The sequence below is a fragment of the Cydia pomonella genome, chromosome 5 (genome assembly GCF_033807575.1).
Source record: "Cydia pomonella isolate Wapato2018A chromosome 5, ilCydPomo1, whole genome shotgun sequence".
Lineage (NCBI taxonomy): Eukaryota > Metazoa > Arthropoda > Insecta > Lepidoptera > Tortricidae > Cydia > Cydia pomonella.
In genome coordinates this window covers 20,999,766-21,020,005 of record NC_084707.1, presented here as the reverse complement: position 1 = coordinate 21,020,005, position 20,240 = coordinate 20,999,766, and the positions used below count along the sequence as shown (strand labels likewise).

The following is a 20,240-nucleotide window of genomic DNA, read 5'->3' as shown; positions in this document are numbered from 1 at the left end:
TCTGTCTAAATTAAATTAAAAACGAAAATATTTTAGTTTTTATACAGTGTGTAAATTCAATACGGGGTTATATTTAAACTTCAGTTAGCATAGAATCTAAGAAATATATGAGGATAGGCTTAAAAATACAATGAAAATATTAACCATAGCAAAAGCCACACAATAGTTACGAAATACGAGCTTTTCAAAGTAACTGTCAACGTTTGTTGGCAGTTACTATAAAACAAATCGAATCTCGTAATGTCACGTCATGTTACGTCTCGTAATATTTGCAGTACAGCTCGGTAAACCTCCAAAATATAATTATCTTAAAAAACATCTTAATTAACGATTACACGGGTAAATTCTATATCTTGTTTAATTTATCGCCCTTTATTTCACAAACTGTATTTGACCGACATCGACGATTCGGAAAATGCACTATGATTGTAAATAATTAAAACAGCATTTGTAAGGGCCGCTACAGACGGACTGCAACTCGACTGCAACGTATGGGAACTGCGTGAGTTGGTCTTATTCTATATTTTATTTTATTTTATTTGCTATAGTAACGTGAAAGAGCAGTCAAAATGTGCGTTGAATTACTTTTTTACGGCTCTGGATTTTTGCTCGAAGATTTTGTGATCCACGCTAGTGAAATGAAAATTATTTTGTCATCGCATCCAAGCTGTAAAGAATGTCGTTTTTCCCGCCTCGCCTGTCTTGAAGCAATCTCGTTTCACATTAAATAAACACTAACTATCCTGTCGTTAAAATTTACATTTTAATCAAACCCCTCTTGTAAGAACGGATGCAGAGTGCAATTCTTAATTGAATTTCCGCAAGGGTTCAATTATTTTTCTGGTGACTTGTACTAGGTACCAAATAAAAAGATTTTGTGTATTGTTTGTTTACAACATCTATAGATAATTCGCGATCACGTAGAACTCCCTCCGCGCATGGAATTGTGTACGTGAGTCCTAACTTTTTGAAAAGAGCCACCCTACACTAGCGTCTTTTGGGCGTCGGCGTCTAGTCAGCGCTATGGAAAATGGCATCGCTGCACAGTTGCGTCACCGTCAACGTTGCGTCGCCGACGATCGGCAGACGCTAGTCTTGGGTGGTCTGCCTTTTATTTATATATTTTTTAAACATTGTCTAAAAAAACACTTTTTTCGTTACTAGTTTGCTGTGAAGGATTTTATATGAACGAAATCTACACATTTGGATTCGTCTTTAACGTCTGTAAAAACTGGCCAGAGATTTTAATTTTAAACTAATTAGCACAAAAGTTATGGACAGCAAACCAGTTTTTTGGCCTAAAATTGTTCAACTTTTATGCCAATGATCTCGAAGATCTCGAACTTTAAATAAATAAATAAATATTATAGGACATTATTACACAAATTGACTAAGTCCCACAGTAAGCTCAATGAGGCTTGTGTTGAGGGTACTTAGACAACGATATATATATAATATATAAATATTTATAAATACTTAAATACATAGAAAACACCCATGACTCAGGAACAAATATCGATGCTCATCACACGAATAAATGCCCTTACCAGGATTTGAACCCGGGACCATCGGCTTCATAGGCAGGGTCACTACCCACTAGGCCAGACCGGTCGTCACTTTGAAGTAAATGGGGTATACTATATTGCTTACTGCCGTTACTGTTAATATGTATGATAAGCTACAAAAAACATTAGAAAACTAAGGGATTCAGATCGAAGGTCATTGGCGTTAAGGACCCCCTTAAAAACGGGTCACTCACGTATTTTAAGTCGAAAAACGCTCGACGTTTCACTTCGTACCGAGAAGTCACGTCAGGACGAAGGCTTGCGGTACGAAGTGAAACATGTCGAGCATTTTTCGACTTGAAATACGTGAGTGACCAGTTTTTAATATATCTAATACGTCTGTGTCTCACGGAAGTTTCGTATTAAAATGTTATTGCCTAGGGCGAGACTTGAACTCGTGACACCGGGATACCAGCCCACTACTCTACCAATTAAGCTATCGAAATTTACTTGTCGACGGGGATTTTTTCCGCTACCGCAAACTATACTTAGTACGAGAGAGATCCAATAGAATTTAGCCACGCCATAATATTCATTAAATAGAATACGGACGTATATGCAAACTTATACTAGTGTTTGTAATTACAATTAGCTAACGTGCCCCGGAGAGCGGTCGAAACTAATCACTTACCTGCCTGCAATATAAGTGGCGAATGTACAGTCTTAGCGTGCTCATGTTTGAAATTAAATATGTAGGAGATACGTGATAAGGAATATCTGCCCTCATCTGTTATTTATTGGTTATAAGAAATAAATTATAGAAAATATTCACATTAACACATTCCAAATAAGTTGCCTAGTAAAGTTGCGTACTACAGAGTTTTGTATATCGGCCCGATTCGAAGAATGATTAAGAAACGTTTAAGATCTTGGAGAGATCTTTAAAAGATCGATAACTAAATGACATATAAAAATTGACGTTTATTTTGATTCCGCTGTGATCCCAATAAGATCTATCTACGATATTTCTAACGTCAAAGTGACATTGGTTGCCCGAAACGAGCTGCTACTGTCAATTATACGACATACAAAAGACATCTAAATGAGAACTTATCTAAACCAGAACTTATCGTTATCGTATCTCATTCTTCGAATCGGGCCGTATATCAAATTCAAGCTTATTTTATGTGTGAAATCAGACTGTAATGAGTTGCCTTATTAAAAAATTGGTCAAGTCCACGGTTCATCTAAAATCTAGGCTACTATGGACTGGTCCAACTTTTTAAAGGCAACGTAGTACAGTCTGATTATATATAAAATGAGCTTTCATTTCATATTAAATACGATTAAATAACAAAACAAAAATGTACAAAAAAAATCAGTCCGTACGCAATTTTACTAGGCAACCTATCTGCAATGTGTCAATGTGAATATTATCTCATTATCTCTTATTTATTTCTTATCACAAATAAATAACAGATGAGGGTAAATATTTCTTATAAATAACGCATCTTAGACCAAAAACGGTGTTAGTGTACACCTATTCTACATATTGTTTATACATACCTATACCTCAAAGCATCGAGAATAGTCCCAACTTGTGCCCAGCCGGGGGCGAGAAACTCATCTGATTAACGCATTCATTAACAAAAAATAATAACCATGCCATTCATAATGCAATAGTACTCAAAACCTGGGGAAATTTTGAGGCATGCCTTGTTTGACCTATTTTATCATTATTTCTAAAATGAGACTTACAAAAAAACACTTCCAAACAAGGCTGGGAGCGATCACTAGTATATGGGAAAAACGATTATTCAGTTCATCGATATAGGAACTTCCTACCTGTCATTAAATTTTGTCCCCTAAAATACGAGGTCAGATAATAAGCCTCAATTAGTTAAAATACCTTCCATCTCATTATAAGACACAAATATCAAAGTGAACCATGAGGACAAGCTATTAACTTAGGTATAGATCATGCCATTCACCAAGACGCGTGCCTTCACTCGTAATGTCATGTTATTAAAGGTTACATTTGACAAATGTGCGCGTCATCGTGAATGGCTCGAACTAAAATTATATGGTTCGCTTTTTTTCTGTAAGTTAAGGTAACTATCTTCTCTTGTCATAAAACTTCTCATATCAATCTTGGAAAATCAATAAAGATATCCATTTTTCATTTCAAACTTTTTTCTCTAACCATTCTAAGGTCAGTATTAAATAAAATTCTGCAGCAAAAACGCGAAACGATCATTCTTGTTGCTTGGAGTATTTAACAACTGGTGACGCCCCTCTGTCAAAACCTTGGCCAATGTTCATAAGTATTGTATGGACTGACGTTTATCTGACGTACGTAAAGTTCAAATAGCCATTCATTTGATGTGCCCGTCTTCCGCAAAAATCGGCAGACTGTTTTGTACAGAATATTACAGACAAGGTGTCTACAGTTGTTTAATCCTCTCCTACATTCGTTCAGTACAATATCACAAGTCTGACGGTTCGGTCTATCACGGTAAATAATTAGATTCGCCTATGAAACTCGTGGTATCACAGATGGTTTAAGCAATTACATGTTACCTCAAATGTAGGCATATTCGGCAAAGATCGTGTAAGATATAACTACCTATAATAAGTCTAGACGGCAAACCTTTACTATTCTACTTAATAATTATGAATATTTAAAGAAACAAATTTAAAGAATGGGAAATACTACGCAAAACTCTACCTAGGGGGCGCCAGTACCACAATCCATCATAATCTGAGGATCTACCGCGGGACAAGAAAATCGAAATTTCTTCCCTCTCTATCACTCTTGCATATTCTAGCGATAAAGAGGCACTTAACTAAATTTCTATTTTCGCGTTTCCATTTAGGCCCTTTGTAGGTAAACAAACCGCCTTAATGCATCAATGTCATATTTTATTATCTGTGAAATCTTGTCAAAATAGGTTAAGGCACAGTATGTATAAGATACTCTATGGTTTACGACAGGTGCTAGTGCTGCACTCTGGCGGCAGAATATTGCAATAATACCCCATATTGAAGATGATATGACCTTATGCGGGATATGAACAGGTCATTACTACAGCTCTACAGACTTTTGCCCCTATTCATAAAACTTATCAAATCTCTCTATAAATATGTCTCTTTCATTCTCGACACAAACATCACAATGATAGATCATATGGGGATAAATGATTATTAGTTATGAATAACCTTAATACCGTCGTGCGTGTCGCTAAGGAGCATGCATTAGCCCAAATGGTATCCTCATCGATTGATGCTCTCCACAATACGTTGTGAATGCGATATTTATAGGTGCTTTTGAATCGTTGAAGCTTAAGAAATCTTCTTCCTCACGCTGTCCCAGCATTTTGCCACGGCCCATGGGAGCCTAGGGTCCGTTTGGAAACTAATCCCTAGAATTGGCGTAGGCACTAGTTTTTACGAAAGCGACTGCCATCTGACCTTCCAACCCAGAGGGTAAACTGGGCCTTATTAGGAATTAGTCAGGTCCGGTCGTATGTAGATTCCGAAAAACCATTGACGAGCCGGGGTTTGAACGCATGATCTTACCGGTAGGCCACCAGCGCTTTTTCTAAACGTTGGAGCTTAATAAATATGCTTCGTAAATTATACTGTAAATGAATAATAATTATCTTAGGTATGTCTGAAAATAAATCTTCATTCATCAGAGATCCAACTTACCAAGTCATTGGTAGATTGTACTGTACTTAACGTGTGAAGGTTAGCTGCCTGTTTGCAGTATTAATATTTGATTTCATTTTATTTTACTAAACTTCAGTATGTTTATGAATAATCAAAGCGTCTACTCAAATAATTTATTCATTTTCAAGCCAAATAATTCTTATCTGAAAACATGAAGAGTAAGCGAATGCCTTCATTTTTATGCCATTTTCTAACCGATGTAAATTTAATGCCACTTTAACAACTTTCTGATTTGATCAGCACAAAATTCTGACGAATGTAGCGCGCGTAAATAATGCTGCCTTGACACTTCATTTGAGTGGAGACGCGGGCAATTTATATTATAATTCGAGATTCGTAGTAAAAGATAGGGCCAGTGCACAGTGACATTTATATCTAACACTGTGCAATGATTTATAACTTAAGGTAGGTTATAGGCGTTCCAAAATTGAAGCGCTTACCTTGTGACGAATTGTACAAGTTGACTTTAGTCGCGGCTGGGCAAGCGAGACATGCGCGCGTGCTAACGAGCTCCCGCTCACCGAAAGAAAAAGAGACAACCTTATGTTTTACAAGGAAAATGGCAAAGATGGATGGAATGCGAAAATTAATCAAAAATATATGTTTCTTTGTAGGCATAATTAGAAATAAATGTGGAAGTATTTTTTGTGCTACTCAGGTATCTATAGTTATATAATATCAATAGACGCTGTGACGTCATTTCAGCAGAAAATTCCTTTGCCAACGAGGAAGCTGCTCGTTATCAACCATTTTCTTGCTCAATAGATGTAGATTCTCATTGTCAGTATTCACCCGGAAGAAGCGGTAAAAATTTAGTATTTGAATGTTGACTGATAATAATAGTGCTAAAACTATAGGGAGCGTGCATGAACTGTAGGAGGCAGCACAGGAGCCGTCAGATTTTTGGCGCGAGGCGTAAATGTGATGCTTTTTGTTTCGATGTAGCCCACAAGATGGCAGAACCTACTACGCACAAAAAAACACGTGACGTGTACATGTGCATGTTTATGGTTCCGATTCAGGCCACAAGATGGCAGACCGTCCAACGCGCACGGTCCCTATATCTTTGAACAGTCAAAGGAAATACTCAATTTTACTTACTTACTTGACTGGCGCGATGATCCAAAATGCATTGACATAAATGTACTATGTACTAGACACGCTATCGACAACAACTTGTGTCCGTCATTTTCGGCGTTTAACGTCTGTCACTAAGCTTAAGAATAATAGCTAGTCAGAAGCGAAACTGTTATGACAACTTTTCATTTTCTGCCTGTACGTACTGTAAAGAATCTAGATAAAATTTATTTATTTCCATTAAAGTGTAATGATTTTTGTTTCTTTTGTGACACTGCCGATATTAAAATATAAAAATAGTTATTAAACCTTTTGTGTTTAATTCTCGTACTCATAGCAATTTTGATCAAATCGCGCTTATAACATAATATATTCTTTAAATATAATTAAAACAATTCAAAAAATTACAAGATGACAATTAATTTATCATTTTTGTGTATATATTCTACAAACAATATGGTAGATTATCATTAGTACCTCCATGTTACATCTGCGAAATGTAATCTATGCGCCAAAGAAAATGGCGTACCATCGCTAGTGTTTAAAGTGACGTTTCAAAATAATCTAAATAAGCTTAAAACAAAACTATTTTCACGGTGGATTGTTATTATATTGTTTTTATTATGTTGTATTACATGTATTACATTTATAACGCATAAAGTCGTTTTCAATTTATATTATTTTTTTATTTTCGTTACATGTGGGGCATCTCGCCAGTAGTCGGAAACGTACTAAACGCAATGAAGTGCCGGCACTTCAGTGAGGTGTGGAATCATTTTGTTGGAGATGCCGACTTTAGTACTATACCTCAATGCCCAAATGAGTCGTGGCCTCCAACGCCATTTTTCTCGGCCCAGAGCGGATTCACGCTAGCTTTCGCTTTACTTGCTTCTCGCTAATAATCTACTCTATATTTCTCTCCAGTTAAGCCCGCCGCTTTACGATAACCAATTTTCTATAAAACCGCCATCGGCGAACAGGCAAGTGCGAGCAGGCCCTAATTCACCCGAAGGACGGATTGATGGATGGTGACAGCAGGGCAAACCGACGGAGATAGGGCACTGAGGCGTTCGAGTATCGTATTAGCACGTAATAAGTACGGTGGCGAGCGACATCGCACTATTTTGTGAATAATGTTCTACTTATCACTAAAGACATGAGCTCAATACTCTAAGCCCTCTGTGTTTATGCAGAAATAACCTGTCTCCAACTAATGATATATGTAAAAAGTTGATTTCATTTGCATGCATTGTTTAACAGACAAATTAATAAAATAAATAATCGTATTATCAAGATCTGGGAGTTAGACACTGGGAGTCGAAAAACTGGCAAATATTGGCTTCCATAATTTCCATATGCCTTCTTTTATTGACAGAAACAGAAACAGAAAAGTAATTAGAAAACATAGGCGCTTACCTACTCTAAAACATTATACAAATTTTTCATGTCCATTATATACACATACGAGGGGAGGTCCAAATGCTCAATGAATGGTGGAGATAGGGGTAGGGATGGCCATAATTTATATACGAACTCATCGGGAGAATATTTAACAATTATCAGGCTCATTATTTTACAAAATATCGTTGAGTGAACAAGGCAATACGGAAAAATACTGCAAGCATGGAAAAATACTGAAAGTTGAGTATCGAACAATTCGAGCGATAATCAAGTGAGATCATACAAGCAAAATCTCCTTAGAATATCATGAGTAAGACGTCAGCAGTTTACGCAGATCATTGCCCTAAAAACCACGGTTTACGAATGGCATGGTATTCATAAACTCCTGTTGAGAGCCGGTTGTTAAGCGTCACTTATACACGGCGGTTAATTGTCTTAAAAACATTGCTTCCTCCCCTAAAACGTCGACTAACATCAATTTAAAAATGGCCTCTGAAACACGTTTGCTTTCGCAGATATCCTTAGCACACTTTTTTTCTTTGCAAAAAGCTTTTTTATTTTAGGGAAATAGGTAATAAACTGCCTGGTTCCATTAGGTAAAATTACAACGTTAAAGAGTCTACGGAATACTTATCGTCACAGTGAAGTGTCCTAAGTTTGCGTAAAATGGGTTGTTTGAAATTGAGATTTTTTTAAGATTTGAAGAAAAGTACCTAGTACTCGTAATATTAAAGGTGCTGTTTTTCGTATGAAAATAGAGCAATTCGCTATAAGGTTGTCTCAAGTTCAATGACTGTAATAGTCATAGAGGTACAATAAGTAAGTATAGAGTTTACAAAATTTCACGAGATTCAGCTGAGAATGGTCTCTGGAACAACTTGCGATCCACGGGCATTCGTGGATCGCAAGTTGTTCCAGAGACTTAAACTTAAGGGGAAAATCTACAGGACGATCGTGAGACGTGCGACGAAAGTGACGGATGAAAGAAGAGTGCACGCAGCGGAAATGAGAATGTTGAGATGGATGTGTGGAGTGACGAGAAAGGATCGGATTAAGAATGAGTATATAAGGGGAAGTTTGAAAGTAGCAGAGTAGCACCGGTAGCGGAGAAGATAAGGAGTGGTAGGTTAGCGTGGTATGGGCATTTAATGAGGAGGGATGAATGCCATATAGGAAAAAGAATGTTAGGAATGAATGTTGATGGACAGAGAGCGGATGGTAGACCCAAAAAACGATGGATGGATTGTGTGAAAGAGAATATGAGAAAGAAAGGAGTGAGTGCTGAGGTGACGAAAGATAGAGGAGAATGGAAGAGAAGAACATGTTGTGCCGACCCCACATAACGTGGGATAAGGGCAGGAGGAAGAAGAAGAGAGTTAAGAATTGCGAGCTGTAGAAGAGAACATCCGGACATGAGAAAGCAAATTGCCCGAGTCAAAACGTAGACCTTCGCTAACGCTTTGGTCAAAAACGAAAAAGATAATAGAACTTTAATAATTCAACGTTTAACTTTACTTTGATCTATGTCGATTTATAAAGAGTTTGTTCCCATCTAATCGAATTTTAGGAGTTTTCATTTGTTGAGTTTTAACTGTCTAAAATTGTATGTATATGAAGTAAAATATTACTTCCCTTTTTAGATTTTCCTTTTCACCTCCAAGTACATCATCATCATAAATTTAAGAGCTTCGCTCTTGTAGGAGAAATATTCTTCAGGTATATCTTTCTTTGGCCTCTTTCTTGACAACCTGATACGACACGACGTTCACTTTTTCTTTCACTTGATCCCCCTTCCCCTTCTTAAATTTCCTCTTTCTCCTTCCTTCGATTTTCCCTTTTTATGAATTGACCATGTACAATATTATTATTCTCATATTATAGGTTTCTTCCTGAGGTTGCTTACAAATTGTTGTCGATATTCCGCAATATTTTGCACTTTTATTTAATAACTGAGGGTTCCAAATTCAAATACAAAATTTATGTTTCTGGATCTCAGGAGGCTGGTACTTACATACAACTGTATCCCCAAATATGAGCTTTAATCCCGAGATATTATCCTATGCAAAGTAAAATCCAAAGTTTTGGGTTTAACTGAGTCAAAGATATTCTCACAGGAATTCATTATGGAGATTACAGTGTTATTTGAAATGCTAACATAAAGTTTGTAAGATTAAGGTAAGGAAATGTAGTTGATGGGTTATTCTGCATACAATTTAGATTTTTGACAATGATTTCGTTCTTTGTTTCGGGTTTTATTACAAGATTTTATTTAACTTGCCCTGTTAGTTAGTGTGGAATACATTTTGGAAGTTAATTCTGTTTGACCCACTTTCCAATTTCCGATTGAGCTGAAATTTTGCATATGTAGGTACATTAGGTACATATGTAAATCGGATGACAATACAATATTATGATGATGCCATAGAGATTAGATTAGATTTATTTTGATGGTGGGGACAGGAGGTGGCCAGGGGAACTCTGTAATAAAACAACGCAAACTAACTGTGATTTTAGGGTTGTTAGAATTGTCTTGATGAGTATTAATTGCCTGTGGAAAAAAAGTACATTCAGCGATAAAAGCTTGTACAAATAAAAACCGGCAAAGTGCAAGTTCGTTTTACTCGCGCACCGAGGGTTCCGTACATACATCGAATTATCTCGTATAACTATAAAGGCAAAAGACTTTGATCAGAAGTACCTATACTAAGTATATTTGTGTGCAAAAATTGTTCTTATATTTGAATAAAACGTGAATTTAATGTAATCGCATAGAAATTTCAAGTGTAATAAACACACGTAAAGTTGGTTAAATTGCAAAGTGAAATGGTTTTTGTAAATTAAAAAAGTTACCAAGATTATATTTTTCCTGTATTAATAGTAATGTCAATCTTGTGTAAAAATTGTATGTGGGGGGCGATGGTATTTTTTCACATTTTCCTACATAAATAAATTTTGTTAGTTTATAAAAATAAAATTAAATAAATTATACTTTCAATGTGGTGGGTTTGGGTTGGCGTTGATCGTAACTATTCCAAATTGTAAGTTTAAGTGGCTCTCGAGATATTTAGTGTTGTGACGGACGGACGGACGGACAGAGTCGCACCATAAGGGATCCTTTTTGTAGCTTTTTTGTACGAAAGCCTAAAAATGATTTTTGCCAAAAACTTACAAATGATATTTTTAGGCCATTCATATCTGATGAATTTAACTGTGAACTTAATGGTTTTTTTTTTACATTTGGATACCGTAAACTTACTTAAAATTACCTGCCATTCTCAACATTGGCTGGCTTGGAAAACGGTGATACTTTACAAAACAGCTGTCTATATCTTATTAGGTACTAATGATGTGAGAATTGCGGCCATTATTCAGAATTAGACATATTGTAAAAAATAAAGATTTTTTAGGAAATTTACGGCAAGTACGTTTATTTTTTTCTGACTCTCGTACCCGTGTCGGAGGACTAGTGGAGATATACACTTTTCTTGTAAAATACAGAGAGTCGTATAGAAGCCTAGTCAGCAACAGTCACTTTTTTGTCATATTTTGGTCATGTCTCGGACTTTGTTGAAGCAATTAAGGCCCCTAAAACTATGGCTATTTGTTAATAGGTAAAACACCCTTTCACGATAAAAATCAATTCCATTATTTACCCTTATTTGCCTGCAATAGGCAGATTTCGAAATTAACTCTCCCGGAAAAAGGCACGGAAATCAGACCCGCCGGCTAGAAACTATCCGGAACCAAGCTGATCATTTATGTAAACAATCTCAGCTGTTACTAAGTGGCAAGTTGCTCTCGACGGGTTACAGCGAAACTTAGTTTCTGTGGTATATTCAGTTGGCACACAATTTGTTATTGGTATTTTAGTAAATACTGGTAATACGGTGGCAAACAAAGCTCTTAAAGCCTTCAAAGTATAGTATACTTACCTACAAAATTTTATAATTTAAGGACACCTACTCAGATTTGGACTAGGCTGACGCTGCACATATGAAGTGATTTTCAAGGACAAAGTATTAAAATTGCTAAGAAAGTATGATTACGGTTTTCAACACTTGTCACATCTGAGTCGATGCAGAGTTAGATTAGTCAGGTCCTAGTATTTTTCCGAGCTCTGTCTTAAATTTGCAGATTTATGTACCAGCAGCGTGTGTAAAATTTTGCAAGCTGTATAATTGACAATATTGATTTCTCCTTCCAGGCTAATAAAAGACGAGGAATGCAACATCCTTCAGAACCTGTCCCGCGACGAGTTTCGCGAGTTCCGCACCCTCGTCATCGACATGGTGCTGGCAACCGACATGAGCTTCCACTTCCAGCAGCTGAAGAATATGCGCTCATTACTGACGCTGGCCGAGCCTACGGTGGACAAGTCGAAGGCTGCATCGCTGGTGTTGCATTGCTGTGATATTTCGCATCCTGCCAAGGTATTACATCGATATTCAATAGTTGAACAACATGCGCTCATTACTTACACAGGCTGGGCCAACGGTGGACTCGACTAAGGTAACGTCGCGGGTGTATTTAGCATCCTGCCAAGGTATTTACACCTAGATATATAACTTCCAAATTCAGCAGTTGAACAACATGATCTGATTTCTGACGATGGCTGAGTCTACGCTGGACAATTCGAAGGCTGCGTCGCTGTTGTTGCATTGCTGTGATATTTCGCTACCTGCCAAGGTATACACGGTATCTATATATAAGTTACGCGTAACCCGCGCCCGTAGTCCGCGGGCTGCCCTTGTTGGTGTTTCCATTGCCATTATATACGCATCTTCTATTTCTTATAATTAAATTATATCTATGTCGGGATTGTGTAACTTTTTCTTGACCTGGCATTCGTTCGACCTGAGTTTGCTTATGAGTAAAATCTACTCCCTGCTTTTACGAAGTTACCCCCCTATTCATAAAACTTTATAAGCCTCAATTAGTTAATTTATATTTTATCCTTTTCTTACGAACACATAAGTCAAAATGACAGATAAGACATACGACTAATAATAGCTAAATGAGGTGGTATGTTTATGATTAAGAATAGCGCCATTAGTCTCTACAGGCTCTCAAGACACTAACTGCAACCAATCTTGATTTCCCATATGGGTTTCTTCAAAAAATGTGCATGTCTGTATTGACCAGACTCACCGAACTAATCTTATTCAACAATAATTTCCAGAGATGGGACCTCCACCACCGGTGGACGATGAGCCTCCTCGATGAGTTCTTCCTCCAAGGCGACAAGGAACGCGAACTAGGGCTGCCTTTCAGCCCCCTTTGCGACCGGAACAACACATTGGTCGCGGAATCCCAAATCGGCTTCATAGAATTTATTGTAGAGCCCAGCATGGGGGTGTGTGCTGATATGTTGGAGTGCATTCTTGGGCCTCTGCACTCTAGCAGCAAAACTGGCACTAGTCAAGAACCGATTAGTGAAGATGCTCCGGGGAAAATCGGTACGTCTAAAATACTAACTAATATAACAACGTAGGCTGGATGGCCTGGATTTTGAGATAAGGACAACACATGAGTGGCAAAATCTAAGATCGTCTTCATAGAGTTTATTGTAGAGCCAAGCATGGGGGTGTGTGCATCAGCACAAATACCAATGTTGGAATACATCCTAGGGCCTCTGCACTCTAGTAGCAGGACTAGCGCTAGTAAAAAAGCGATTGCTTAGGATGCTCCGGAGAAGATCAGTAGGTCCAACGCGCTAACAAATTTTATGATGGCTATGAAAGCAACTCTGCAATTTCATTCGTTTTTGAAAATAAAATAACGTCAGTCATATCAGTGACAGTCTCATTTATAACTAAATTTAGCATTTCATTATTGTCAGAGTTTTGAAATATTGGGCTTGATGACACTCACCTGCTGCCTTTTAGATATTATTAATTTATGGAAAACATTTACAATATCACTTTATCTAGCCTCCGGACTACCGGCGTACATAGGCCCCAATTAACTTTTGACTCTTTGTCAACTTGACAGTTACATTTCAGCTGGCTAATTTTGAAACCCGGTTGTCAGGAGCCTAGATAAAGTGATATTGAAAATATTTTCTATTATTAACGTATACATATCAAATGATTAAAGTTGTTTCGCATAAAAAGACAATCTCTTAACATGATGACAATAAAAGAGACGAAAATATCACATTCATAAAATGAGGATTATTTAATTTGCTGTATTTATGTGTTACATTTATATGTTCCTCGTTTCAGTTAACGAGACCAGCACAAAGTTCAAGATCCGAAAGCCGTGGGTCACCTGCCTTAGTGACAACAAGAAAATCTGGAAGGAGCAAGCTGCTAAAGGTAATTCCTAAATTAAATTTCGAAAGGCCCCTAGAAAATGATTGTCTGGCTACCGAAATATTACACAAATATTTTGGCGGGAAATTAAAAAAAATTGGGCTGGTCACACTTTGTGTAGTAGGAGTTATAGTGTTGATACTAGAACATATTTTTGATTTTCTGTGCACACGTAAGGTACCTAAGGAAATCTGTTAAATATACGTTGTCGTGCACTCAAAGTCAGCTCACAATAATTTCTACCACTATGTAAAATATAAAGACATATATAGACATGTTTTGCCAAGATATTTTTATATATTTTATATTGTTAAATCAAATTACTGCTGACCAGTCACTTCACTCCACAGATTTCTTCTATATATTGGTTTTCAGTAACTCGTTACGTTCCAATGTTTGGATTTTATTGATATTTTCCAGTAGGTACTTAAAGTACCAAAATAGTAATAGAGCACCAACCTACTAAATTGTTTACGACTCGTAAACATAGCAGTTTTTCGCTATGTAAAGCGTTGTAACGCTTCACGTCAACTTCGCAAATTGTCGTAATTATTTACGAACTTAAATAGTAGTTTGCGGACCGGACCGCACTCGGTATAGTTTTATTAATATTATTTAAAATAAACCTCTTATAAACCGCGAACAATTTGAATGAATGACATAAATTGACAACAGGCCTTTAGGTTGAAAAATCTGTCAACAATATTTGGCTAGCCAGACTCTAGTAACAGTTATTGAACTATTTGGTTCCCCTCAAAAACCTAAGCTAGAGGGAAAATGATTAAATAATTCCAGTTTTGACTTATGTAGCCCAGAGCATCATCCCACTATGCAGCTGACCCACTTTTTCAGTAGAAAAAGGCGCGAAAATTATTTTTTCTATGGGAAGTCAACCCAACGCGCCTACATTTTTTAAATTTGCCACCTTTTTCTACAGGCAAAATGGGTGAGCCAGAGTATATGTATATGCATAGAGTTAGGTAAACAAAAAAATTATGGCGTTGTAAATATTTCCAGATGCAGAGGCCCGAGCCAAAGCCGAAGAAGAAGCCAACAACCCCCCAGCTCCTGCGCCGACAGAAGAATAATATTTAGCCACATTTGTAAATAGCGTTAAATCTAACTGTTACAACATGTTCTCTTCGCTCTTGAAGAAAACTTAAATTTCCGTTGTTTGTGTGTAAAAATGCTTGCAGTAATTAAACGTCGCTGCGTTCGAAATTTAAATAAATATCCTGGCAACATTCGCTTCTTTTGCGTTTGCGAGCTGCGTTTTTTGCATTTAAAAAACTAAGCCTGCCGTTGTAGTATGGTCACATTTTTATTGCCTGTCGCGGTCGAACAAGTATGTAAGTGCGAAAGTGACAAGCATAGTGACAGGTGATAAAAAAAAATCCATGCTACCGCAACGCATGTGTCCGCAACAGAGCACCTTGAAAACATCAACGTATCTCTTTCCAATTTCCACGAAGTGACTGATACCTCGTACTACTGAAAAAAGCGCCAAATTCAGAAAATGCACGTTTTATCGGCGTACCACGCCTATATTATTAACTCAGCACTAGTGATACGGTTTGTTGGCCAAACTGTAAAAACTACAAAATATAATAATGCCGCCAACATAACAGCAACGGATATTTATTTATAATTCGAATTCTATATGTTAACGTGTTTCGTTACGCACAAATTTTGAATTGAAAGCACAATGTGAAAAGCCTGAGTGTACATTCAATTTGGAAGACACCATAGTGAGCCAAATTCGATACGGCGGGCCGAATGGCGCTAGCCAGTAGTTTATAAATTCATTATTAATTATTCGCGGTTAAGATTTTCTTTAGGTTTAGCCTGACGAATGGATTCTGAATTTTCCCAATGTCAAGTGCCCATTGTGACTTGGTAGTGTTTCTAATACTTCTATGGTAACGGTCCTTCAATACATGAATCGGTACCAATAAATAACAAACTAGTAGGTAATGATGGTTATTATTCCTCTGCACTGGGTGACCATAATAACAGAAAAACTCCCGCACCTCCCGCCAAAGGAGCAGGGCTCATCCTCACTTCAAGAATACACACACACCACCAATAAGCGGGCATCTCGCTTGTTTCTTCTTAGAACGTGTATAATGTGGAATGACTTGCCTCCTGTGGTATTTCCTTTGCGCTACAACATGGGATTCTTCAATTTAGCCTGTCAATGTAATTGTCATTTTACTCGTAGCTAAGCTAGGCCTGGAAATTCTAGTTTACCATTAAAGAGTCGGTAACGCGCTCATAACATTGACGCTCATTGTCGAAGAAATCGCGACACGGAAATGGATAGGACATGCTATTCGAAGACGGGAAACGAATAACGCTACCATAGCTTTCGGTTGGAAACCGCCGGACGGAAACCGTGGCTCCGGGCGCCCTGTACACTCTTGGCAATGGTCCGTCCTAAGAGAGCTACGAGCGGTCGGGTTGAGCTGGAGCGAGGCCAGAAGGCGAGCTGAAGATAGGAAGGCATGGCGCGAGATTGTGAAGGCCCTTTGCACCTCTGAGGTGCTTTAGGACATCAACAACAACAACAACAACAACGCGCTCATCTGGGTGTTAACGCTCTGATGTAGTGAACGAAACGCAACTGTCACTGTCGCACTGATATGGAAGTGGAATGGTAGAAAGAGATGACTACGCTTACGTTACGGAGCTTTAATGATGGCACGTTGGTTAAGCACCCTGGAGCTGCATGCCTCCATAGCATAATATCTATACGGTGTCCGCTTATTATCTGGAGAACCGTGGGTTTATTTGCCACCGCCTCGGTGTAAACTAAGCATATTATCCTAATATGTTTTTATCTAATTTTGCATAAACGAACCATTATGATCGATCGAAAACAATGCTATTAGGGATTAAGTATGTTAGTTTGAAGGGAACTACTTACCCCTTTATGTAATTTCGAATATCTTACCTGCTTTGTTCCAATGAGTACTTGACAATATAAAATTATTTCGTTCAATTTATTAATTTATATGGTACGCCAATAGAATAATTTCTATGTTCATTAATAATGATTGTACAGTAGTCATAGCTAAATGTTTAACGGACTGATCGTGCTGAAATGATATCCAATAAAACAATCGAGAGTAATCCCCTAAATAGTTATCATTACGCTAGCTCCACACTCAAAGCGCGAACTGCGACTGGAAGCTGCGAACAGGGGAGTAATAAAAAAATGCCAATAATATACGAACCTGCTGTGCCATATACTGTCACGGACTTTAATTGTCGAGCCAGTTAGGGTTTACTTTACATTGGAGATGTCATAGCGTTAGTATTGACACCCAAATTTGCTTGAATCGTAGATGGGTCAACAATTACCTAAGGTTTTTTTTTTATCTGTCTCCTGTACGGCTATGTATAGATTAAACTTTCATCAGGCGAGACATAAATAACAAGTCTAGTAAGCAAGCCGTTTTTACCGTGTCGTAAGTTTTTATCGTTTGATGTAAGTGTGTACTCATCCTATTAACATTCAACTATAATTATAGTCGCAGGATAATTGTTTACGGGGTTGTATACAATAATCCCCTTGTTTCACTGGGTATTACGGAATGTAGCCAAATAACGAACAGTCTCCTATAGATATAAAAACACCTTCACATTCCAACAAGTTCGATTAGTTTCTTTGCATTTACACATTTTACGATTTAAGTACATTACAATTTATTAAACATAAAAATAGTTAGCAATTAATGTATGTGTATAAAAAATGCTGGTAAAGGAGCAACTCATTTCTTTTTAAATTTTATTGTCGCATGTACAGACGATAAGGTGAAATTGTCGCAACATTATTAGAACTATAGTCATAACAAAACATCGGAAGGTCAAATCTATATTTAGGACAAGTGCATTAATGACCCAATGACATTTGGTCAGTGCCCTAAGATAAGGACTGAATAAATGTTTAAATTTTAGACCTGAAAATTAGCCTTTTGACCCGTTATTTGTACATTTTGCTGTCCTAAAAATAGATCGTTTGGCATTACGATGATAAGACATAAATAAATAATGTCTATATAATATATACTTATTATAATATATGTAGCTTAACTAGTATAATCTTATCCCATACTATATGAAAAATACGCTTATTAATTTTAATGTTTCCGATTAAATTGGAGAATTGATATTCCTGACCAAATGTTATTTAAAAAGAAATCATTTTTTTAAATAATATTAACTTTCTCAATAGATATTTATATAGGTAGATAATATATGTAGATAGTATATTATTTAGTTAAATAATAATTGTCCCCGATAGTCACAAGTTTACTATAAAATTCTGATTTTCATATATAAGTGTCTATTAGACAAATGTGTAAGTTTGAATTGCGTTCCAGCAGTGGACCTGTGGAATTTCTAAAACACAGCCATTCCTAAAAAGTGAAAGGCCCTTCCACTGCCGTGACTAGCTTGTCCCTTTCCTTACTGAGAAATAAAATGTGTTTATTTGCTTAACATTATGTATCTACAGAAATAGTGCGATATAGGTCATCGCACTGGGGCAACTGCAACGTTCCACTATGGGCGCACTTGAGGCGACTGGCCGTATGTATGAAAAATTTATCGTAATGGTTTGCGAATCGCATACGCAATAAGAAAAGTTTTGAAATGAACGTACATATGAAAATCTGGATAACAACAGTGACATCCAGAATCCGATTTTGATCAGCATTTGAGATCCCTTCGTATCTATTAGCGTATTGCATAGACATCTCGTTGCAGGGCTGATATTCATACAAGTGTGATGTTGAATTGCATATAGCTGTAATAGAGTTCGAGGTGAAAATATACTAGGAACGAGCTCACAACCTAAACAATACATTTCGTGAATTAAATACCACCTCAACTCTCATAAACGTTTATCCCTGTGTTCAGTTCCTCTTGAAAATGTGGATTAACTTACTATTGTAAATAATCCGGTATTTCCTTATAATGTATATTTTTCTCCCTCAAGAGAAAATGGACAAACGGACATGAATTCTTATATATTTAATGATGTTATTGCCATTAATTCTGTACATTTTAATCCTGGAAGTGAATTCTCGAGAACTTGGAAATTTCTACTAATACATAAATGCTTACTGAAATAAATGAAATAATATACGTATATTATAGATAGATTTACTTGTACCTATTGCGGTATATACTGGGTGCTCGGAAGCTGATTGACAAATAAAATGGTCCTTATTTCTAAAATTGCACGACTTTACTTAAGTTTGTCATCTTATTAGCCTAAATAGCCAGAATGAAGTAATTTAGGATAAGCGACAATAATCAGATGGAGCAACCGCATAATATTGCTACAAATTTTTCTTAAGTGTAGACAAGTTAAATTAGGTATACATACATCCGAGAATTCACTTTAGACCGCTTAGGATACCTAACTTGCGTTGTCGCGCGTGACTCCATACTTGAAGGCGTTTGACATATGGAGTTACGTGCGACAACGCATATCATGCTAAAGCGCTTCACACCTTTTTTAATTCATAATAAATTGATATGCAGATATCTCTACTGTGTCTAACGTATACCTAGCTGCGTCCCTATCGTCAGTTACTGAAATAAGTAAGGTGTGTGAAGCGCTTAAGCGGTCTGGAGGATACACAGAATAAGCAGTCACTTATGCATAATGAAATAATGAATGAATTAGACTGAATGGCACAAGGTTTACGCAATTAGGCGGCCACGGCGTAGGTAGACAAACTTGAATTTAAAATGGTAAATTTAAGGAGGACCCAGAGTAAATGTACCGTCCTTCCATTAGTCTCTCTAAAGGCATGGGATAAGTCGTGTTATTTGAAATGTTTTATTTATAAGCCTCCACATTCTTTCGTAGAATTCGGTGCGAAAACCTAAACCCATGAAAGGCTATTATATACTTAGTATAAAGTTACAATTAAATCACTTAAGTCAGCGGGACTTCCATACCTACCGCCGCACTTGTCACCGTTACAACTCTTCTCTTTCTAACTGGACCTATACAAATTAATTAATTAAAAATCTCTATTCCACATGATATCTATGAAATATTTATACCATTTGCATGGGATTCCTAGTGAGGTTTTTTCTTTTTCTATTCTACATTTTTTATATGCCGTAGTAGATTGCCTTTATATTTTTTTAAAACAAATCCTTAATGTTATACTTCCCCCTAACGGTTTTC

At 36.9% G+C, this 20,240-nt stretch overlaps 1 protein-coding gene across 3 annotated transcripts in view; it reads left to right on the top strand.

Moving 5' to 3' along the window:
* Positions 1–18,776, top strand: part of LOC133518075 (dual specificity calcium/calmodulin-dependent 3',5'-cyclic nucleotide phosphodiesterase 1) — a 298,642-nt gene extending 279,866 nt beyond the window's left edge. For all 3 annotated transcript variants that reach the window (XM_061851645.1, XM_061851647.1, XM_061851648.1), the window contains 4 exons: positions 11,920–12,145; positions 12,895–13,171; positions 13,940–14,032; positions 15,047–18,776. In XM_061851645.1, coding sequence (XP_061707629.1) covers positions 11,920–12,145; positions 12,895–13,171; positions 13,940–14,032; positions 15,047–15,117 — 667 coding nt within the window. In that variant the 3' untranslated portion in view covers positions 15,118–18,776. The remainder of the gene's footprint in view (positions 1–11,919; positions 12,146–12,894; positions 13,172–13,939; positions 14,033–15,046) is intronic.
* Positions 18,777–20,240: the final 1,464 nt, after the last annotated feature.